Source organism: Stegostoma tigrinum, chromosome 9, assembly GCF_030684315.1.
Source record: "Stegostoma tigrinum isolate sSteTig4 chromosome 9, sSteTig4.hap1, whole genome shotgun sequence".
Lineage (NCBI taxonomy): Eukaryota > Metazoa > Chordata > Chondrichthyes > Orectolobiformes > Stegostomatidae > Stegostoma > Stegostoma tigrinum.
In genome coordinates, this window is record NC_081362.1 from 47,535,825 (window position 1) to 47,561,132 (window position 25,308).

General features: G+C 40.6%; 1 protein-coding gene across 1 annotated transcript in view; it reads right to left on the reverse strand.

Annotated features, from left to right (window-relative positions):
- LOC125455104 (echinoderm microtubule-associated protein-like 6) overlaps positions 1 to 25,308 on the reverse strand; it is a 428,800-nt gene that overhangs the window by 271,303 nt on the left and 132,189 nt on the right. Inside the window, exons 11-12 of the mRNA XM_048536679.2 lie at positions 16,159 to 16,323; positions 2,449 to 2,555 (exon numbers count right to left, since the gene is read on the reverse strand). Coding sequence (XP_048392636.1) covers positions 2,449 to 2,555; positions 16,159 to 16,323 — 272 coding nt within the window. The remainder of the gene's footprint in view (positions 1 to 2,448; positions 2,556 to 16,158; positions 16,324 to 25,308) is intronic.

Below are 25,308 nucleotides of genomic sequence, written 5' to 3' on the forward strand. Positions count from 1 at the left end.
GGTTACCACTTAGGTCTGAGATTAAGGGAAATATTTTTTACTGCAAGGGCTGTGGACCTTTGGAATTCTCCACCAGAGAGGGCTGTGGATGCTCAGTCTTTGAGTTTCCTTAAGATAGAGATTGATACATTTCTTATTCCCAAAGCCTACAGAATTATGGGGACGGGATGAGTAAAAGCACTGAAGTGTTTGATCAGCCACGATCATGTTCAATGGCAATGCAAGATTAATAGGCTGAATGACCGACTCCTGTTGCTGTATGCCTATTCCCTCCCACTATAATGTACTTTGAACAGCTATCCCTGGTTGGCAGCATTTGACCTGGTACACATCTGGGCTTTAAATAAGGCACTGACGGCATTGATACCAAAAAGTCCCAGCAGTAACGAGTACTTCTGCCATTGGTGAGTGTACGATTGTGTGAGCACAGTTCCTTTCAGCAGCAGAGGATTGCATGAGATAACTCACTCGAGATCACAGACAGAAATCCTCTTTGAAACTTCCTGAAATTAACAGTTAGCTGACTACTGGTAAAATTTAACCCTCGGTTTCTGTTTTGCCACAGGCTTGAGAGTTGGAAAAGGACTTCCAAGCTGAAAAGGGGGAGTTGAAAAGCTGCTGAAAATTGTGGACAGGCTTACAAGGGAGCAGTCTTCAAACAGCTCTCTCTCTCTCTCTCTCTCTATACAAGTAAAGGATAAAGAACATCAGCTGAAGAGATATCTTAGTAAAGTGTTTGTGAATCCTGAAAGTTTCAAATATCAGGGTTCCTAACTATTCATCAATTGAAATGAAAATCTAGTCTGAATGTCTTCCATTGCTTTGTGACCAACAGCAATTGGATTTTATTGACAGCAATTCTAAGGAACTATGAGGAGTCATTCTATTCTACTGCATTTAAATCCTTGATCAACGAGGGCACTGTTCCATTTTTCACTTAATTATTTCCCCCCCACCCTTAATAACCCCGCCAAGCTATGCCATCTTTTCTTGAGTGTATATGAATGTGTATGTATTTGGGATAAAGGAGAACATAGTTTAACCCTGCAAGGTAGCTTAGTTAATAATCAATTTTGCCATTTGCTGGAAGAATATATTTAGCCCTTTACAAACATGTTATTTTTGCATTTATTGAAGGCGGCTGCTGGAAGTCTGTTTTGGTCAAGAATACTGAAATAAAAGAAAAATAAAGTGACCATTTTGGTGTTTAAGACATTCACACTTCCAATACGGCCAGTGGTGTAGTGGGCTTCATTTACATGGAACTCCTGTCAGAGTTGTAACAATTTCTCCTGTCATTTTCCCACATTATATTTTATTTGACAAATCTTTGCCAAATCACCTAGCCAATCCATTTTCTTTTGTAACCTCATGTTCTCTTCACAACTTACTTTTCTAGCCGAACTTTGTGTAATCAGTAAATTTAGCAAACAAAGCTTCGGTCCCAAGTCATTCAAATAAATCATGAAGAATTGAGGCCCCAACACTGATCTTTGTGGGATACCAGACAATAACAACCAGAAAATGATCCATTTTTGCCCGATTGGTTTCCTTTTAGCTAGCCAATCCCCTATCCATGCCAGTAGGTTGCTCCCTACATCATGAGCAATGGTGTAGCATAACTTTCATAACATACACCAGCTTTCTACAATAATCTTTGATGTGTTACCTTATCAAATGCCTTCTGAATACCTAAGCACAGTATGTTTACTAGTTCCCCTTTACGCACAGTCTATCTGGTTAAAAGCCAATCCTGTCAGTCAGGCTGATTTCATAGAAATTTACAACATGATGGGAAACCATTTGTCCTATTGTGGTTCAACCAATTGATAAAGAGCCATCCAACTCAATCCCATTTTGCAGCAAACAGTCCATGGTCATACAGGTTACCACACTTCAAGGTCTTACCCAAGTATTTTTGAAGTGTTAAGAGGTTTTCTGCCTCTGTCATCCTTCCAGACAGTGAGTCCCAAGTTCCCACTAACCTCAAAGAGAAAAATATTTCTCTCAAACTCCTTCCAAAGCACCCACTTCCAAATCTATGCCCACCAGTTATGGACACCTCAACCAAGGAACATGGCCTTCCTATTCACTGTCTAAACCCATAGTGATCTGATGTGCTGAGGGCAGGCTTTTAGCACCCAAACTTGTAACTAGTAACTTTGCACACTAGCATTGCCAGTAAAGGCAATGAACATGCATATTCAGGTTGGTGTAGAATCTCTCTGAGGCCAGGCTGACTGGCCCTGGTGAAGAAGAGTGAAGACATTTTGGACAAAAGAGTTGAAGAGATGTAGTGATGCAAAACTATGGGAAGTGACCTCTGACTGGCATCAGGTCCTGAGAAGAGGTACCCCTCTGCCAATTGACCATAAATAAAAAGTTGAAACATCAATTAATTCCAAATGGTAATTAATATTTGTCAGTATAACCGCTGAATTTACTAACCTGACGATCATAACTAATTTGGACTTCTTGTTCAATGTCAGAATCTAACTCTGCCACATCTGAGAGATCCGAGTCAGATTCTTCGCTGTTTGAATCAGCATAACTTTCTGTTCAAAAGAAAATAAATCATAACAAAATGATATATTAAAGTATCATTTAATATTTAAAATTCTTTGAATTCATTCATTTCCAATACCATATGAAACAATACGCTCAGGAAAGAGGAGTTAGATTAAGATCAGATCAGCCCTTATCTTAGAGAATTATGCAGCAGGATCAAGGGGCCATATGGTCTACTCCCACTCCAATTTCTAATGTTCTTATTTTTCAAATTAAGTAAGCTTCAATAATTGTAGAATTGCACACATATAGACATGATCAACAAACAAGCTTCAAATCTTGACTGATTTGTCATATAAGCAAAGCAAGAGGAGCCAGGGCGGGAGAAGATAATAGCACAGTGGGATAAAATGGGCATTTTCTGATTGCAAGAAAGTAAGATTGCTGGGAAATTTGAAATATGCAAATTTTGAGTTCTTGGAGATATTGCAAAAAATCTGTACATAAATGGGACAGACTTTTAATGTTTCATGGCTGGTGAGTTTGCTAGCAGGGGAAGCCTGAATATTCATGGTGTAACCTTCCTGCTGCAATCTCACTCACACCAACTTATCCATAAATTTAAACAGTGGTGGGAATGGTGTTGTTGGCAAATGGATTCTCGGGTAACCAATCAGCCCCGGTTGAGATCCTTAACCACCAATTATTGGCAACTCAAGAGAAGCTTAACCTCAAGCTTAGTCTCAATAGTTAAATTTGTGGGAGGAATTCAGGGCAGTGGGATGTCTGGCAGGTTAGCATGTTCAGGTCTCAGGTTGGATGAGGAGAGATACCTCCTACAAAGGCCACCTTTGTCTTTGGGCATTACCCCCATCTGGTCTATCAAACCCAGCAGCTTTGTCACAGCCTCCTAAGCCACGACCCTGAAAACCTTCTTCCCGGCCATCCCGGCCTAGCTTTCCCTCCGTGGTATTGGATTCTAAGACTACTATTCACCACTGTTACAACTGGAGCAGCTTGGGCTACAGACTGCCAGAATAATCAGATTGGTCAGCTCTGAGGTGTGACTCTTGTGATTGAAGGGCATAAGTCCCTGGAGTGCAACACTGCTGATTCTTTGGGGAGCAAGACAAAAATTCTTGCCATCCAAATATCCTGCCAAGAATCTTTATGCCCTTTTATAAAGTGCTAGGTAGTATATAGCTGAGGGCTTTTTTTCTGATTCCTGAGGCTGATTCCTGAATCAAATACAAAGGACTTGTGTTCAAAATACATCAAGGATTTTTAAATTCATAAAGATAATTAATTATTAACAATTTGAACATACAAAATGTGGTGTCTATGTTACTTAAACATTAGTGCCTTCACAATCTAGGCACACAATTACAGCCACAGTTCACTGCAATAGATAAGTATATTCAGCAATCTCACAGCCCAAGAGTGGGCATAAGTGAAGAGAGAATGCAAATCAGAGAATCAATGCTATTATATTACAACCACATTTCCCATTTGTACAACAGAAATTTGGCATGTCCATAAGGACATTTACAGATGCACCAGAGAAAACATACTGTCTGGTTGCATAACAGCCTGGTACGTCAACTAGTCTGTCCAAGACTGTAAGAAACCACAGAAGTTGTATGCACAGCCCAGACCATTACAGAAGCCAACCTCCCACTCATGGACTCCATTTACACCTCTCGTTGCCATGGAAAAGCTGCTAACTTCATCTAAGATACATCCCACCTCGGTAATGCTCTCTTACAACCTCTTCCATAAGGCAGAAGATACAGAAACTTGAAGACATGCACCAGCAGGTTCAAGAACTGCTTCTTCCCTGCCATTATTAGACCGATGACTGGACTCTTTAACTTCAAATAATGTTGATCTTATTAAGAGATAATGGGAACTGCAGATGTTGGAGAATCCGAGACAACAAAGTGTGGAGCTGGATGAACACAGCAGGCCAAGCAGCACCTTAAGAGTTCAAAAGCTGACGTTTCGGGCCTAGACTAATCTTATTAATGTTGGTCTTGCCTCCTGGATGTCCTGTGCGATGTAATCGTGTATGCCTCCCTCTGTCCAAGTTTCTTTCACCCAGTGATCTGTATGTCCTTGCTTACTGTGATCTGCCTGTACTGCTCACAAACAAAGCTTTTCACTTTAACCAATATCAAATTAAATCAAATCCACCACAGAGTGCAGAATTATGATTTGCTGAGTGCTCCACTTCTCATCCACCCTTTGAAAAAATATTAGTCAAGAGAGTCATACAGCATGGAAACAGACCCTTTAGTCCAATCAGTCCATGCCAACCATAATCCCAAACTAAACTAGTCCCACCTGCTTGCACTTGGCCTCCATCACGCCAAACATTTCTTATTCATACACTTATCTAAATGCCTTTTAAACATTGTAACTGTACCCGCATCCACCAATTCCTCTGGAAGTTCATTCCACATGCTAATCACTTTCTGTATAAACTTTCTGATGTGAATCCTGTTACATTTTTGTATCACTTCTTAGAAATAGTCGAGGTAATTTATTGCTATCCTATTATGTGGATTGCTACCTCAAGTGGTCTAACCATCTGGTAAAGAAAGAATCTGGATAATTATGACGTCTCTCATAATTGCATATTTCAAATTTCAGTATTGACACAAAACATTATCACTAGTGTGGAGTATTAAAGAGCAATTGACTAGACTTGGTAAAGAATTTTGGATAAGCAAATTATGTGTCAACATCCTGAGGGTTCCCACTGACCAGAAACTCAATAGGACATGCCAGTGGCTACCAGAGCAGGCCAGAAGCTAGGAATACTGCAGCAAGTAACTCACCTCCTGACTCCGCACAGCCTGTCCACTACGTACAAGGCACAAGTGAGGAATGAGACGAAAATCTCCCTATTTGCCTGGTTGAATGCAGCTCCAACAACATTTGGGACATTTGACACCATCCAGCACAAAACAGCCCACTTAATTAGCACCACGTCCACAACCATCCGTTCCCTCCGCTACTGAAGTTCACTGCAGAAATTTACCAAAGATGCTCAGACAGCACCTTTCAAACCCACAGCCTCTTCCGTTTCAATAGACAAGGGCAGCAGATACATGGGAACACTAATACCTGCAAGTTCCCCTCAAAGCCACTTACCATCTCCAACTTGGAAATATGTTATCATTCTTTCACTGTTGGTGGGTCAAAATTCTAGAGTTCCCTCTCTCAAGGCATTGCTACCTACAGCACATGGATTGCAGTAGTTCAAGAAGGCAGCTCACCACCACATGCTCAAAGGCAACTATGGCTCAGAAATAAACACTGGCCCAGCCAGTAACATTCACATCCCAAGTGTGAGTAAAACACATTTAAAAAATGTCATTGGGTTCAATTTATGCCATTATGAATTTTGAGTGTCTCCTTTGTTTTGAACTGGCCGCAGTAGATATCTTGTTTCTTTGTCTTTTGCGTTGGCTGGGCTGGAATATTCTTAAATCGCGTGGTATATCACATTCCAGGAGGATGATGTATGCTTTTGTCTTCTGATTACTGGTGGTCAGAACTTGCAATAAATTGTGGTCAACTGGCCTCACATTAGCAATTGCATTGTTGTGGGCTCAGCAAAGAGTTTATTTTTAAGAAAATTGAAGCAAGTAAATATAATTTTAAACAAAACAATTTAAGATCTCTTTCTTTGTGGTCTTTGCATTTAACAATAGCAAATTTCAAGTTGCACATGGGACCAGCATCACAATATGATTAACCAGTGAGCCTTTGTTCACAAGTGATACAGAGGGTACCACACTTAATTTTGAAGTTATGCTACAAATAGCTGTCCAACGTAGAATTTCTAGTTATTGATTCCCCTTATATGTATGTCACAAATAGGTATTCTCACTCAAAAGTAGAAAGATGTATTGAATGGTTTTAGGGTTTATTTACAGGGGGCTCTCTCTTTTAGTGATTATTCACAGTGAGCGCATTTTTAAAGTCGTTCATCCAGCTTCACACTTTGTTATCTTGGATTCTCCAGCATCTGCAGTTCCCATTATTTCTGATCACAATTTAAATCTCACTGCGAAGCCTCTTCCAGGGATGCCTAGACTGAAGAAGTTACCCTCCTCCCTCTGGACCAACCTCAGGGAATCTCTATCCCACTGCAACTCTCTTGTACACTCCTCTCCACCTATCTTCTCCTCTATCCATCTGCTGTCCACCTCCCCCCCCCCTCCCTATTTATTTCAGAACCCTCTCCCCATCTCCCTCTCTGATGAAGGGTCTCAGCCCGAAACGTCAGCTTTTGTGCTCCTGAGATGCTGCTTGGCCTGCTGTGTTCATCCAGCTTCACACTTTATTATCTTAGATGTATTGAATGGGCTAGTTCTGCTCTTCCATCTTATGTCTTATAAGGGGCACGTTGTTTACAGGTGTGGCCAAGCATTAGGTCACTGCAGTGCTGTCTACATGTAACCGTATACTATTTTCCTTTGTACGCAACAAGTACATATTCGTTCATGAAGCCAGACACATAAGCCTGCTTTTGTTAATGGCAGGACAAGAAAAGAGGCATAAAGTGGTGAAGGCAGGCTAGGATTCACTTAACTGTGAGAATGAAACATCTGGCAAGATATGCATCCTTCATTGGCAGGAGGAATTTACTTATCCTAAGCTATATCTCAGTGCTAATGCACACACACGCAACTCAGGGTGGATTCCAAACCATGTTATTGCTTTTGGATCAGCAGACTTCAACTGAAGTGAATTAAATGATCTTTGATGCTAATAGAATTCTGAAGCGTCCCTCAAGCCCTTCACTCAGCCTGATCATCTCCTTGTACATTTGGGGCACTGTCATATTTTTGTCACCCCTTCTGCCTCCTCTTCCAGGTATTGTTCTTCTATTTCTTCCACCGAGTTGTGTTCTTCCTGGATGTCACCTTGTTCAAGGTGCACACTTCTATGAGTGGTCACGTCATGGACCGTGCAAAAAAACCACCTCAATGAATGAGAAGCTTGCAGGATGATACTGTAAGCCATGACTTGACCAATGTAGTCGCTGGAACGGCATCTGCAATGCCTGATGGCCTGCTCAATCATTGCCCGAATGATCCACTAACTTTGTATCACCTCCATGCCTCTGTCTTTGGTTCCTATCGAGGGGCCGTTAGCAACCTCTTAACACCATTGTCCCAAGAATCCACTTAGGAAGCTTGCAGATTGGAGTGGAAACCTTTAGCAGCCTAGACTGACAGAAGACAAAGGAGACTTGGTGGCTGCCAAAAGCTGAGTTCAGACATGGGAGAAACTGTTATTTTGATTGCAGACCAGCTGAAATTTGCCTAATAACACTGAGTGTAGCTGTACCACATTGACTGCACTGGTTCAAGAAGATGGCTTATTTTCACCTTCTCTAGTTCAGTTAGGGATGGCCACTAAAAATTACCATAGGCAGTGAAGACTACATCCTGTGAAACTATAACCAAACAAAAACATAGCATCCCTCCTATGGATGAATCTGATTAGCTAGTTACTGGATGCCTTCATAGCCACCTGAGAACAACTGATGTTGCCTCACACCTGGGGAATATAGCAATGGAGGCAAAACCCATTGCTGTCTGCCCCTGTAAAGCTGTGTCTGACTGAAATTGAATGTACTGTCCAGCTCTCATAAATAGGGCACTAGTGACCTGTATAATGCAGTGGTTTGTGAGAAGCCAGCAAGGTTTGCTGATCTTCAGAAAAACCGATAAGTGAAGAGGTTTACTGTCACAGAGACTTTGACAGCTACTGGCAAGGCATCACAAGAATTGTTGTGAGGTATGAAGTCTTAAGTGGTGTGAGCACAAATCTGAGTATCTACCTGGGGAAAAGTAGTCTCCTGTGGCAATGGTTCATGGTCATCTCAAGGTAGCTCCAGGGTAGTTAATTCTCTGGTAGATGAAGTGCTGAACATATGACACCCCTGTTTGGCTTGCCTCTCATTCCTTTCTGTTGACATTCTACTACTCTGCCCTTTCTGTGAAAGGTGTTGCAATTCGTCACTATTCATCTTAGTCATGTCCACATTGCGAGCTTTTGCTTTTCTTGTGTGCTCTGAAAATTTCTGAAAATTGTGTTTAATAACCATGCCTCCTCTTCTTGTTCTCTCACAATGCTAAAAGGGCAATGATCCCTTTCACTTCCCAAGCACTTACTGCTGCCCAAATGCCCTTCTATGCCATTCACCCTTTCGCTAACTCCATGAACATGATTCCCGAAGGTGACCATTACTGACATCGCAGTGTATGTCCACCTTTATTCAGCTGGTCTTTTATGAACAGCTTGAGAAACCTGAACACCATTGTCAAGGTCACAACCTGCCCTTCCAAAGCTTAAAGAGCCATATTGAATGTAAACCGATTCTCCACATTTGGCTTATGGCAGTCAAAAAACAAAAACAATTGCCAATCTGATGATCTGAAATCAATATTTGTTGTTGTTACAACTAAGTCAATGTGATTCACAACTAGTTCATCAGAGTTAACTTCTTAGCAAAAACGTGTTTGCATGAATTTTAAGAATGGCACTAAATTTTGAAGAAGACAACTTTTAAAATCTAAAAAGACCATGAGCAATGCTCATCTTGCTTATCTTAAATTCCTCTCACAGCTTACATGATGTCAACCTACTTACTTTAAATTAGATTAGATTAGATTATGAAGCATAAAAGTAGAAGATGGAGACAAACATTTTTTTTTAAAAACATCAGTTGGAAGGCCTCACGAGGAGACATTCACTGCTTAGGCAGACGGGAGACTGTGAGGGCATTTACAAGTATTGATGCTCTTGAAAGCACACATAATTGTTAGGCCAATGGATCAGACTGGGAATCCATCTGGAAGACTATGGAATATTAAAAAGAAAAGAAATAGTGCTTCTCATATTTTCAGTGCTAATTAATTGTATTTAATTTTATACATGTGTAGACATTAACTTGCGATTTACTTAAGCCCATAGAAATAGATGTTCATTAAAACTGTGGTGTTGGGGTTAGGAGCTGTATTCTTGAAATGTGTAATAACCATGAAACTGATTAAGACTATTAACACCCAACATGCTAAACTTCCTGATTGACAAGTCTAGAGTAGCTGATTTTAAAGCATTACTTGTGGGCGAAAACACTGCCCTTTAACTGGAGATAAAATGGTTTGTCAAAAGTATTTGAGTTGCTGAAACATTGGTTCTTGTGAAGGTAATCAAGGTGAGATGTCAGTTGTTAAAAATTTTGAGTGAGATTCTGAACAAGTATCATATTGAACATCATATTGTTCATTCTGGAAGTAAACTACATGAAAAACTGTTATAAATTAACTTTCCTGTTTGAAACAAATCATAGGTAGAAATAAATTATTAAATCTAAAGGATTGGACACAAGTCACCAATTGCCCAATTATTTTATACAGAAAATGCATGTACAAAGGCCATTGTTTGGTGTCCTTGATGAGGGCTGTCTCACGATATGATGCATTGTACTTAATATGGAGGTATTTAATTGAATTGATCAAGAAATTTTGGTTGTTTGTTTTATTTAAAGAAAGAGAAGGTTGAATGCAGAGACAGTGAAGGAACAATGATAGACTTCCAAGTCAGGGATGGTGAATGGCTTGAAGGGGAACGAATTTGATGCCCTTGTCTTCTGAGATAGAGATAGTTGTAGGTTTGAAAGGTGCTGTCTCAGGATCTCTGGTGAATTTCTACTACTAAATATCAGTGGTGGAGGGAATGAAGGTTTGCGAATGTGATACCTAACAAGATAGCTGCTTTGTCCTGGATAAATGGCAAACTTGAGTGCTGTTGGAGTTACATTAATCCAGAAAAGTGAAGAATATCCCATCACACCGCTGGCTAATGCTTTATAGTTGATAGACTGGTTTTGGGTGTTAGAAGTTGAGGTATATGTTGCAGTTTTTCCAGTCTTTGACCTGCTTTTGTAGCTGCTCTATTTACATGGTGAGTCTAATTCGGTTTCTGGTCAATGGTAGCCCCCCAGGATGTTGATAGTGTGGGACTTTGTAACGTGTTGAATGTCAAGTGATGATGGTTATATTGTTATATTGTTATTAGAGATATCATAGCCTGGCATTATGTGGCATTTATATTACTTGCCACTTTTCAGCCCAACCCTGAATATTATTCAGGTCTTGTTACATTTAAATATGTACTGCTACAGTATCTGAGGAGCTGCGAATGGTGAAGATTGTGCAGTCATTGATGCACATCCCCACTCTGACCTTATGATGATGGGAAAGTCATTGTTGACACAGATGGGTCATATTTGGGTCTAGGAAACTCCCTGAGTAACTCCTGTAGAGAATTCCTGGAGCTGAGATAAATGATCCCCAACAACCACAACTGTCTTGCAATGTACAAGGGTATGGCTCCGAACAGTGGAGAAAAGCAAGCTCTGCAGCACAAGTCTTCAGCAGTATTGCCAGAATACTTCATGGCCCACAGTATTTGTAGTACCCAAACCCTCCAACTGTTTCTTCATATCGTGTGAAGTGAACTGAATTGGTTGAAAACTGGCATCTGCAATGCTGGGGTATCTGCAGGAGGCTAAGATGAATCATCAACTCGGCATTTCTGGCTGAAAATTGTTGAAAATGCTTCAGCCTTATCTTTTGCATTGATGTGCGGGCCTTCCCCATCAATGAGAATGGGGATATTTGTGGAGTCTCCTCTTCGAGTAAGTTGCCATTACCAATCATGACTGATTGTGGCAGGACTGTAGAGCTTAGTTCTGATCCTTTGTTGTCTGTCTATTACTTCACACTTATGCTGTTTGGCATGCATGTAGTCTTGTTTTGTAGCTTCACTAGGTTGACACCTCATTTTTAAGTATATGTGGTGCTGTTCCTGGTATGCTCTCTCTTTATTGATCTCTGGCTTCGGGTAATAGTAGACTGATAGATATGCCAGGCCACAAGTTTGCTGATTGATCCTCAAACACATTCAGCTGCTGCTGTTGACGGGTCACAGTAGCTCACAGATGCCCATTCTTAAGTTTTTGATCTGTGTGAGTTTCGATCCATTTAGCAGAAAGATACTGCCACACAATATGATGTATAGAAGGGAGGACTTCATCTTCACAAAGACTGTGCAGTGTTTACTCTCAGTGATACTGTAATGGAGAGACGCATCTGTGGCAGGCAGATTGGTGAGGATGAGGAGAAATACATTTTTCTCTTGTTGGTTTCGTCATCACCCACCGCAGATACAGTAATGTCCTCTACGTCTTGCCCAGCTCAACCAGAATTGCTGCTGCCTAGCGTCTTTGGTGGTGGACACTGAAGTAAACCCCGTCGGAATATATTCTGCACCCTTGCCATCCTCAATGCTTCCTTGAAGTGCTGCTCAACATGGATTAGATTAGATTAGATTAGATTCGCTAGAGTGTGGAAACAGGCCCTTCACCCCAACAAGGCCCTTGGAGCATCGCACCCAGACCCATCCCCCCTGTAACCCACACAGCCCTGAACACTACGGGCAATTTAGCATGGCCGATCCACCTAGCCTGCGCATCTTTGGACTGTGGAAGGAAACCGGAGCACCCGGAGGAAACCCACGCAGACACAGGGAGAACGTGCAAACTCCACACAGACAGTTACCCAAGGCTGGAATCAAACCCGGGCCCCTGGCGCTGTGAAGCTGCAGTGCTAACCACTGAGCCACCGTGCCGCCCCAAGAATGGTGATTCTTGGATAATCAGAAGTTTTCTTTCCTCAGATTTACCTGATGCAATGAGCCTTCATAACATCTGAACACAATGTCAAAAATTCCTAAGGCTACTTCCTCCCAAAATTTATACTGCTATGTCTGCTGGGCCTATCCTGCTGGTGGGACAGGGCATATACAGGGATGGGGACAATGGTGGCTGGGACATTGTAAGGTATGATTCCATAAGGCTTTTAGGGAGGGCTTTGCAGAATTGACAGAAGTAGCATGTGATGTATCACCACATGGAATGGGAGTAGTTGCTTCTTACAAACAACTCAATGGTGAAGAGAAGCTAATAGCTTTTGCATCAAGATTGTCAGACAAAGTGGAAATTAACTATGCACAGATAGTGCAAGAAGGTCTAGGAATCATTTTTGGCATTAGACAATTCCACCAACATTTGTATGGACAAATATTGCCCCTATTGAAAGCCACAGGTTATTGACTACCGTATTTGGGTCTGACAAAGAGATACCTACTCTACTTTCTAGTATTCAGAAGTAGGTATTGCTTCTATAAGTTCAGACTTATATAGTTCAGTATCAGCAATCCAACTTATATGGGAATGCTGATGGGCTCTCTAGATCACCGTTGCCAAATGAGTAGATTACAAACAGTCCTTCTGTAAACATTTTCTCCCTCAACCAAGTACAGGACACTCCAGTAATGGCCGGGCAAGTTAAGAAGTACACCAGAAATGATCCAGTACTATCAAAAGTGATGGACATGGTACTTAGAGGCAAAATCACAGGAATAACCTAGAACTGAGGCCTTATGTCACACTGAAGCTGCTATCCATATAAGCAGATATCTCGTATATGGATTACGTCATCATTTCACTACAGTAAAGGAAACCTGTGTTAAATCAACCACATGAAGATCACAGTGGCATCGCCAGAATGATTTTGGTAGCCAGAAAATATTTGTGGTGGTCAGGGACTGAAATTGAGGAGAAAGCAGAAATATGCAACTTGTACAAGAATTTGCAACCTACACTCACTAGCACCATTCTACCCATAGGAATAGCCAAAAAGGCCATGGTAAAGAATCCATGCTGACTATGCTTTATCTTTCAATGGGTCAATATTTTTCATAATGGTTGACACAAAATCTAAATGGCTTGAAGTTGCCATCATGAAGACACCATCAGAGAAATCCATTGAAAGTTCAGGGGAGACCTTTGTGTGGTTTGGTTATCTGGAACAACTTTATAGTGATATAAACTGTGGACTTAAAACACAAGAGTTTACAGGCTATGTAAAGTAGAACAGAATTCAACATAGTCAATCAGCTCATTATCATCTAGTCAAAATGGTTTGGCAGAAAGGTTTGTTCAGACAACAAAATAAAGGCAACTCCAGAACAAGAATCACTATTCAAAAGACTGAGCCAATTTTTGTTAGTGCACTTGAATACAACCCACTTAACAACTCAAAGTTCTCTCGCATTGTTCACAGTATAGCCCCAGTTGCACACAGCCTTTGATTTGTTGAAACTTTTCTTGGCAAAAGACATTGTTGACAGGAAACCACAGAATCAGGATTTCCAATGAGAAAACAAGGCCACATTTTTCACAAAGGCAAGGAAATGTTGGTGAGGAACAATACCACTTACAAGAAGTGAGTACCAGCCATCAATGTAGCACAGACTGGATTTGCCTCCTATACCGTACAGACTAGAGATGATACAGTTTTCAGATCAACTCATAACAAGTGTGCAAGAGACAACAATCATTGAAAATCCATGAATAACTGTGCCAAATAGTGGACCTGGATGTGCTGGAGGCAGAACTGTAACTGAAGCACCTGAGGGACACAGTACCTCAGGGAGAATGCCATGAAATTGTGCAAACCTCTGAACATTGAGTTATCTCAGGAAACAGTTTGACAAATGATGATCCTACCTCACCTAGAATACCAGGGTTTAAAAGCAACGTGAAAAATAAATGCCTGAGATGGCTGACAGCCACACAGGAATCAACATCCTCCAGAATGTCTTACCTACTGACTGCTGTATATATTACAGTAAATATTGTAATTGTTTTCATTGCGGGATCCTCTGATATAAAGGTGAAGGAATGTTGTATATTTGTGTAGGTATGCTGGGCTTACACTTTCAGAGTATCTAAGGTTTTGGAGTAGATTTGTAATTCAGGTTGTGGGTGTTGAGGTTGGTTGGCTCGCCGAGCTGGTTTGCTATTCCGCTGATGTTTCGTTACCATGCTGGGTAACATCCTCAGTGCAGCCTCCGATGAAGCCTGGTTTTTAAACTCTGGAGTATGTTGAGCTGGACTGCATCATTTTCGGTTTCCCTTCGTAGTGGAGTGTATATGGGGTCGAGTTCTATGCGTTTATTAATGGCTTTCTTTGTGGAGTGTCAGTCTTCTAGGAATTCCCATGCCTGTCTCTGCTTAGCTTGTCCCAGGATTTTGGTATTGTCTCAGTCGAATTGGTGGTTCTCCTTATCCACATGTAACCACAGAATTAATATGGCTAGTTCAGTTCAAGTTCTACTCAGTGGTAATCCGAGGTTGTTGATATCGAAGGATTTAATGATGAGCTAAATGCTTAGCAACCACCTTCACTGGTGATCTTATAATAATGAAGCAGCTGAAGGTAGTTGGGTTTTGGACATTGCTATGTGTAAGTCCTTCCGCAATTGTCTGGGCTTTGGTTCTAATAACTACAACCAAAATTACTCATGAATAATTCAGCGGCATAATTTGCATTGTTAAGATCCCAGATGATGGCAACATTTGGCAAGACATTTTCCAGAATAAAACCTAGCTTGATAGATAGAAGTTTCATTTTTGCAACTTGTTACAGTGGTCAGTCACTGAACATATTCACATGGGGATGTCAACGTATCTTTGAACAAAATAAGTTGATTACACAAAGGAGAAAACAAAGCTATATATTGGAATTTGGAAAGATCTTATGAATAGAAAAAAGCTTCAGCCCTTTTCCCCAGCCATATATTTTACAGAAACTCAGTTCCAGTGAAGTGTCATCCTTATCTTCACTTCAAAATTTCTTATTGAACAGATGAAGTTATAAGCAAGCTTTATCAGTGACTTTCTGCAAATTTACCAGATGTGATTCTCTTCCTGAGATACGCAGACCAGCTATGTCAATGTTTTCCCTAACTTTGCCTATTCTGAAGTTGCTAATCCAAGTTAAAGCTGCATTCCAGCTTTGATGGCCTGATGACTTCCACAAACTAAATTACCCTTCTGCTGGTGATGAGTGTTTGCTTCTGGACTCAACCTCCTATAGCCTGGGCCCTCTGTATTTGTTGATCATAGAGGTTGCAGTTAGTTAACATCCCAGCAATTACCTGACTAGATAGCCTATCTAGCCATTTAGCTTAAGCCACATGTTTTCTTTGAAACAAACAGGCAAATACTCTGAGTACAGGAGATATGGTAGCATCTGTAAAGAGAAACAGAGAAAAAATTTTCCATCATATACGATTTTTCATCAGAACTGAAAGGGGTTGAAAAATGGTGTTTTCTTTATAGTTTTGACAAAGACAGAGGAGGATCAAGGGGGTCAAATGGTGTGGAGATTCAGTGACAAAATCCTGACAGACTTGAAGCTTTAACTCTATTCCTCTTTCTGAAAATGTTGCCAGACTTGCTGAGTTGCTCCAGCATTTTCTGTATTTGTTTCAGATTTCCAACATCTGCAGTATTTTGCTTTTGAGTGCTTTCTTGGAAAGGCTGTTTTGGACTCCCTGTTGGAAATTATTGTCTGACACTTCCTTTAAAAAATAATCAAATTTTCACAGCACTTAAAGCCAAGAGTCCATTTGTATCTACTTTAGAATCCAAGTTAAACAATGACAAATTATTATTTTCATCAGTGCATATAATACATATATAGTTTTCCTTACCTTGTGCTGTATCAAAGCCTCCATTTGACATTCCTTCTGGAATAAATCTCCATTGAAATACAGAGTGATCAGCACCACCTGTGCTAATTATCCACTGAAAATCATATGACCAACGCACATTAGTCACATGGGCAGAGTGTCCAACATATTTACGGAATTTTGCTCCTAAAAATAAGGAACAGATAAACATGCAGCAAACAACGAATTGCTTTGACTAAACTAAGTTTTATGTTAAAATACTCCTGGAGCTAGTAAACACAAATCTGTTAAAAGAAAATGCTTAGAATGAAAATGTTTTAGGTTACACCATTGGTTTAATTAGCAGTAGCAGCAGTGAAACTGTTTCTATTTTAATGAAGTTTCAGCAGCAGAGTGAAGTATATCGAGTAAATCAATAAATCCAAATTCCAGTTAGCATTTATTGTACATGGTTAATTTTCATCATGGAAATGTGAAAATTCTGTTTATTACAAATATAGTTGCACAGATGTTGTCGTGAAACAACAGCATTTTTCCCTGCATAACCCAACTGGTTACAAGTTGCCAATCTGAAAAAGAATCCCTTATTCTTACTTGCTGTTTCCTGCTCACTACCCAATTCTCTATCCAAACCAATATACTACCTCCACACCATGGTCTCTTATTTTATGACTTCTGGAAGTTCAAATACAACACATCTACTGGCTCCCCTCTATTCACTCTGGTTAAGACTTCTTTGAAAAACTCTAATAAATTAGTCAGATACAATTTCCCTTGCATGAAGCTGTGCTGATTCTATTTGATTACATGATTTTCCAAATGTGCTACTACGTCTTGAATAACTGATAACATTTTTCCAATAATAGAGACTATGCTAGTTGGCTTATAGTTACACAATATTTGCCTCCCTCCCTTTTTGAAAAGAGATGTCACATTGGCAGTTTACCAATCCTCATGTAACGCCCCGGAACCGAAGACATTTTCTTAGAGAATTACAACTGAAGCATCCACCAGCTCTGTAGCTACTTCCTTTAGGATCCTGGTTACAAGCCATCAGGGGCAGGTGCCTTATCTGCCTTTAACCCCATTAATTTCTCTAATACTATTTCTCTGCTAATGGTGCTGGCACTTAGTTCCTCCTCTGTATTCTTTAGTATTAATGGGATGTTTGAAGTATCTTCTACCATAAAGGCTGATTAACTTCTCTGTCATTTCTTTGTTCTCCATAATTATCTCCCTTCTAAAAGGCCTATGATGACTTTAACCTTTCTCTTTCTTTTTATAAATTTAAAGAACCTTTTTATTGTTAGTTTTTATATATGTCTCACTAGTTTGCTCTTGTAACTTATTTTCTGTGTCTTTGTCAGCTTTTTAGTTCTCCCTTGCTGGATTCTGAATTTTGCCTTCTTACAGGCTTTTTTTTCAACTATATACTCTTCATAATCTCTCTATTCATCTAATTTTCTCCAGAAGGAGAGTTTGTATTGCGAATTGGTAAGATTGCAGCCTGTGGCAAGTTGGATCGTCAATAAATTGTTTAACAAGCAAGGAAAAGCATCAGATTGGAGACTGGAACTAGATGGCAGAGTGTCAAAGTGAAGGGGTGACCCCTTAGAACTGAGATGAGAAGAGACTTCTTCAGCCAGAGGGTGGTTAATCTGTGGAACTCATTACTGCAAGAGTTGTCCAAGGCAAGTCATTGAGTATATTTAAGACAGAGATAGATGGGTTCTTGATTGGTAATGGAATCAAAGGTTACAGGCAGAAGGTGGGAGGATGAGGTTGAGAAACATGTCAGCTATGATTGAATGGTACAGCAGACTGTAATGCCTTAACTCTGCTCCTATATCTTATGTTCTTATGGTCACTCGCTACTTCCTGGCATGAATCTCATCATGCTGCTTCAGCAAAGCAGGGACCTTGTGGTGAGATAATCTCAATGTAAGAGATTAGTGATTCTACGTCTCCACTTGCCATTGCCTACATTGCTCGAACCATGGTAAGGTTATGCCTTATGTTCAGCACAGACATGATGGACTGGTTGTGTTACTTTGGTACTTCAATGACTATGATAAGTTATGCACAATGAGTGATTAATATTAACATAAAATTGCTTTTGATGGATTAATGAAGAATTAAGGAGGATTTTTTTTAAAACAGCAGTAAGCATATGTGGTTGAAGTAGTTAGTTAGCACTGGTGAATTTGAAGGAAGCTTTTGATGTGTCAATGTGGATGAAGGAGAAACAGAGACGCAAGGGCAAAGTGGGAAGGAGAAATTAGAAAGGGAGGAGAATTAGCATTACACCTTTACTTTCCAAGGCATGAAAATCAGTCCAGTTTCTAAGAGATCGGGATCTTTCCTATATTGTAGCAAAAATCTGCTCAGAACTGACAATAATAAAAGATAATGAAGTGGACTTGCATTGAAGTGGGTGACATCTGTAACTTGTAGCCTTAATAAAATGCAAACTAACATAGATCATAATAGAAGTAGTGTATGGGTTGACAGCATCAGTTGGTAGCAGTGTCTTCTTTTGGAACCAGCAAACTGGCGATGCTTTGGGTAGAGATATCTTTAATTACATATAATATTTTAGCATAATTTTTCTTCTTTGCAGCTGAAGAACCTGACCTTGCATCTGATAGCCTTAGATTCAGGACTGAACAATATATTCATCCCACCATTTAACTGACAGGCTACAAACTACAACAGTTCCAATATGAGGCTCAGCATGAGAATAGCGTGTTTCAACAATATGGCTACCAAACAACTGTGTGAACCTCTGAATGAAAACGTACAAATACGACAATTTTTGGTCATATACATCTGTGGGTATGAAATTTCCAATTGTACTTCATTTTTGTATTACTTTTTCATTTCTAGCATCACATCATCTGCCATTTTGCCCAGGCTGCTGTTCAGACATGGAGTGGCTCAGTCAGTGATATGCATTTCAGGAAATTACTGAAATTACTGAGACAACTTATCAAAAGCACGTGCAGATCTACCAAAGTGCTTGGTTTCTTAGCGTGCAGAGTGCAAACAGACAGCACGCACACAGCAGTGCCAGCTTCTTGCAGTTAGCTTCCTGAGGAAGTGGTCCATATGGTTTTGAATCAAGGTAGCATGGAATGAATCATCAGGAGTACCCTCAGGCAGCAGTGTCCTCCAACAGGACTGTAAGGAGAATCTACAATGAACTTCCTGACAACGTGCTCTCGTCTGTCTTAATAGTCTCCTTCATGAATCAACTGTAATTTCTACATATCTCCCCATTTCCAGAGAAATAATAATTCAATGGGTTTGACATTCCAGAATTTCATGGTACCTTACATTTCTTGCCTTGTGAACTGCTCCAGCCTATATGAAAACATGAGCAGCTAAAGTGCATTTCTCTTATACTGCACCTGTTAGGAATACATATTTATATTTAAGGGCTGTGAAAAAAATGAAAAGGTAAGGATTTTTTGGGAATCTTCTGTACTGAAAATAGTTTATCTTGAGTTTTTTGACAAATTAGACCAACAGTTTAATGAGTGCTGCAGTTTACTTCCTGTTTTCAGAAATTCAGGTGACTGAATAAAGCTGTTAAGGGAACCTGCTAATTTCCAAATATCAAGATTTCTGATTGTTTAAGCTCTGTAAAGCTAAACTACGGCCACTTTCTAAATGACTTCGATTAATCTTGATTTGAAATCGGTCTAAAAATCTTGCATTAATGTACAGTTGTCAGTAATTCAATTCCGTTGACAGGGAGTCCTTTAAACTGTGAAAAGTCACCACATTTTGTCCTCTGTTTTTCACCCTGGCCAACTGGGGCATTTTTATTTTTACACACTACCAACCACTGATCAGTTAGCAACTCTCAACAGGTAGGACTTCTAGTCTCAGGGTGCCTGAAAGTCTGTTACTGACCTGTCAAGTGCCCAAATGGCATATTATGAATTACATTTTCCTAAAGAAAGAGAGACATGTGGCTTTTGCTAGCTGTGGACAAGGCCTATGTCATCTCCATTAAGGATCACTTATAGTGTTAACTGAAATAAAGTTGCACTTGTTGACATCCTTGTATGCACAATAGTAGCAAATAATTAAGCAAAATTATGAAAACCTAACAAAGATAAAAATGAAAATAAAAAAGGATATCTGTGAATAGAAGGCTCAAAGTAGTTTTTTAAAAAGTTTTCAATAAATCATCTTTATATTGCACGTATACATACACGTACAGTCTGGAAAAAAAATCAGAAGTGAGGAAACAATCAACATTCACAGGATAATTAGCATAAAAGATTTTGTCAAATAAATGTCGATTACCCTTATGTGGCCATCTGCTGTTCTGTCAATTTTTTCTACCAAGTTAATAATCCGCCTTCAAATCCACGACCTTAAATTTTAGCAAACAGTACATTATGAACGACTTTAAGAGGGACAGAAAGCCCTTTGCTGAGTCCCCATAAATTACATCCATAAATAGTACCTGGTCTACTATTTTAGTCATCACCTTGCGTATAAGGCAGTCAGCCTTTCTACTGTTCTATCTTGCTCCGAAACTTGGACTACAGATAGACACCACCTCAAGGCCCTTAAGTACCATCAACACTGTTGTAGAGTCATACAGAAACAGACCCACGTTGGCCCACATACCTCTACACCTTTCCTATCTATGTATCTATCCAAATGTCTTTTAAATGTTGTAATTGTACCCATCTCTACTGCTTCCTCTAGCTTCTCATTCCATGTATACTGCACCGTGTGAAAAAAATTGCCCCTCATGTCTCTAAGTCTTTCCACTCTCAACTTAAACCTATGCCATCTAGTTTTGGACTCCCCTACCCTGAGGGAAAGATCTTATCTGCCCCTCACTATTTTATAAACCTCTATAAATTTGAGATAGATTCTCTGTATCAGCTGGAAGGACAGGCGTTCTAACATCAGTGTCCTCGAGGTGGGTAAAGCATCAGCATCAAGGCCAAGAACATCAAAACCAACTCCGCTGGGCCAGCCATGGGCTCAGGATGTTTGTGTTCCCAGTACAAAAGCAAATCATCTTTGCCCAGTTCAAGGAAGGCACTCGAACAAGAGGGGGAACAAAGAAGCATTTTGCAGGCTTCCTGAAGGTTTTGCTCAAGAAATGCAACACATATGTTAACGTATGGGAAACTCATTCAGAAGAAACAGATTAAGAGCAAACTGCTGCATGAGGAGACATAATTCTATGAGAACAGCCATCAGAAAGAACAAGTATGGAAACGGAGTGCTAACAATCAAGGCTAAGGGCCAGTTTCATTTCCTGGAAACACCAAATGTGTGGTTGGAGATGTGGCTCTGGGACTGAGTTCATTGGTTATACAAGGACATATCGAACTCATAAGCAGTGACATGAAATTTCCTGGGTAGTCACTCATGCAACTTTAGTCACTTCTTCAAAATAATTAATCAGGTTAATCAGGCATGATCTATTCTTTACAAATCCACGAAGGCTCACTCTCATCAGCTGAAAATGTTGGTCTTTCTATCTTTAATCATACATTAATATCTAGATAACAGAAACTAGGCTAACTGGTCTGCAATTACCTGGTTTGCCTCTCACCTTTCTTAAATAGTGCGGTGACATGTGCAATTTTCCATCTAAAACGAGTGTTTCCTCTGTTCAGAGATTTTGAAGAAATATTTCGAGCGTCAGCAATATTCTCATGTATCTCCTTTAAAAAGTCTTCTAATCCAATAGGTCAGTCACTTTTTACTACTTCTTTTCTTCACTACTGTTATTTTGCTTACTAACATGAGAGTTTGCATACTAATTCAATAATAGTTTATTGGGGGTGTTGGCATACTGTCTGCAGTATTTACAGTAAGAAAAGTAATTATTCAATAGGCCCAGCATTTCCTTGTTTATAGAATCGCAGTTAAGTTGACAAGAACCCCACAACACCCTGATCATTCACTTTTATCAAATATATTTGTAGAACAAGTAGTGTACTTATTCCTTAGAAATGTTTTTTATGCTCCCTTTTTGTAGATATTATGTTCCTTTGCATCACCTTTTGTTTTCTTTTCCAAACGAGATCTTGTGCTTTTATGCTTGTATGCTTTTCCTTTTAGCTCAGGTTGCTCTACCTCTCTTTTGTTGGACAAAAATAAAGTCATTTGCTGTTTTGGGCTATAAATTGATTCAATATCATATTTATTTTTCACACTTTCCATTTATCTACCGTCCTTTAGCAAATCTTCCCAATTTACTTGGGGGCAGTTTGACTCATCCTATTGAGGTCAGCCATGCTTAAATCTAATATCTAGATGTTTCAGAGATAATGGGAACTGCAGATGCTGGAGAATCCAAGATAACAAAGTGTGAAGCTGGATGAACACAGCAGGCCAAGCAACATCTCAGGAGCACAAAAGCTGACGTTTCGGACCTAGATCCTTCATCAGAGAGGGGGATGGGGTGAGGGTTCTGGAATAAATAGGGAGAGAGGGGGAGGTGGACTGAAGATGGAGGGAAAAGAAAATAGGTGGAGAGGAGAGTATAGGTGGGGAGGTGGGGAGGGGATAGGTCAGTCCAGGGAAGACGGACAGGTCAAGGGAGGTGGGATGAGGTTAGTAGGTAGGAGATGAAGTTGCGGCTTGGGGTGGGAGGAAGGGATGGGTGAGAGGAAGAACAGGTTAGGAAGGCAGAGACAGGCTGGGCTGGTTTTGGGATGCAGTGGCGGGTGGGGGGGAACGAACTGGCCTGGTTTAGGGATGCGGTGGGGAGATTTTGAAGCTGGTGGTGAAGTCCACATTGATACCATTGGGCTGCAGGGTTCCCAATCGGAATACGAGTTGCTGTTCCTGCAACCTTCGGGTGGCATCATTGTGGCACTGCAGGAGGCCCATGATGGACATGTCATCTAAAGAATGGGAGGGGGAGTGGAAATGGTTTGCGACTGGGAGGTGCAGTTGTTTATTGCGAACTGAGCGGAGGTGTTCAGCAAAGCGGTCCCCAAGATTCCGCTTGGTTGCCCCAATATAGAGGTAGCCACACCGGGTACAATGGATGCAGTATACCACATTGGCAGATGTGCAGGTTAACCTCTGCTTAATATGCAAAGTCATCTTGGGGCCTGGGATAGGGGTGAGGGAGGAGGTGTGGGGGCAAGTGTAGTACATCCTGCAGTTGCAGGGGAAGGTGCCGGGTGTGGTGGGGTTGGAGGGCAGTGTGGAGTGAACAAGGGAGTCACGGAGAGAGTGGTCTCTCCGGAAAGCAGACAAGGGTGGGGATGGAAAAATGTCTTGGGTGGTGGGGTCGGATTGTAGATGGCGGAAGTGTCGGAGGATGATGCGTTGTATCCGGAGGTTGGTGGGGTGGTGTGTGAGAACGAGGGGGATCCTCTTTGGGCGGTTGTGGCGGGAGCGGGGTGTGAGGGATGTGTTGCGGGAAATGCGGTCAAGGGCGTTCTTGACCACTGTGGTGGGAAGTTGCGGTCCTTGAAGAACTTGGACATCTGGGATGTGTGGGAGTGGAATGCCTCATCGTGGGAGCAGATGCTGCGGAGGCGGAGGAATTGGGAATAGGGGATGGCATTTTTGCAGGAGGGTGGGTGGGAGGAGGTGTATTCTAGGTAGCTGTGGGAGTTGGTGGGCTTGAAATGGACATCAGTTACAAGCTGCTTGCCTGAGATGGAGACTGAGAGGTCCAGGAAGGTGATGGATGTCCTGGAAATGGCCCGGGTGAACTGAAGGTTGGGGTGGAAGGTGTTGGTGAAGTGGATGAACTGTTCGAGCTTCTCTGGGGAGCAAGAGGCAGCGCCGATACAGTCATCAATGTAATGGAGGAAGAGGTGGGGTTTGGGGCCTGTGTAGGTGCGGAAGAGGTTTCACATTGCTTTCTTTCAAGCAATGCTGAAACCAGTGTTATGATGATTACTATTGATTAATATTTATGCACTATTGTTGTGTTAACTAAACCTGGTTCATTAGCATTATTAAATCTAATATGGCCTGCATGCTTATTAGTTCCACAACCTATTATTGCCAAAAATTAGTTTGCACACAAGAAATTTGCTACCTTTCTCTCCTGTGCTCATCTAATTATCCCAATCTATGAAAGTTTGCTAATGAAACCACCTGTATGCTCGTATAATCCTCATCACTTCACAGGTTTCACCAGGGACCTACACACAGTTCACACTACAGTCTTAATTCCTTTATTATTTAATAAGTTCCATAAAGTTTCCACTCTGCTTACCTTATTGTCTCTGACCCAGTATATCCCCATCACCAACTCCCACTGCCCAACCTCCTCCCAGTCTTTCAACTGCGTTTAAATTTCTCCTGAAATAAGATTGTACAATTAGGTTAAAGTTAGCTTTTAAGATGTATCTGTTGAATTACATAAAATAGCTGGTGATGCTGTGAATCTGCAGTGACATGCTATTAGAGTGGAAGAACATATTGACTTTCTAAATGTCCTGTTATTTCTTCCTTTATAATGGATTCTAATAATTTCCTAACAACATGTTAAACTAACTGATTTGTAGTTTCCTACTTTCCACATCCATCTCTTTTTGAATAAGGGCTAATAGGAATTTTCCAATCCACTGGAACCTTGTCAACATTCAAGTAACTTTGGAATGTTATAACCAATGGATCCATTATCTCTGCTGCCATTATTCCCAATAGTTTGCTTAGTACTTTCTCCCCAGTGATGATGATTGTTCAAAGTTTTTCTCTTTCAACATGTATTACCTGTCAGTATTGGGATGAATCTAGTGTCCTCCACTATGAAGCTGAAGCAAAATATTGATTTAGTGACTCCAACATTTCTGAGTTCCCTAGTGATAACTCCCCAGTCCCATCCAAAATTCAGTTTAGCTTCCCTCTTCCCTTTTATTTACTTATAGAAGCTTTAGTTACCCGTTTTTATATTTTGTGCCAGGTTTCTTTCATAATTTACCTATGTTCTTAGGATTTTTTTTGGAACCCTTTGTTGATGTTTAAAAGTTTCTCAATCATTCAGCTTGCCATTCATCTTTGCAATTAGGTATGCCTTAGTTTTTGTCCTTATCTTATCTTTAACTTCCTTGCTTAGCCATAGATGCTATCCCACCCCCAGCCTGCCATCCTCTTATAATCTTTATTCCTTTCTGGCATATAATTTAGTTCAGAGCAGTTGAGTATTTCTTTCAA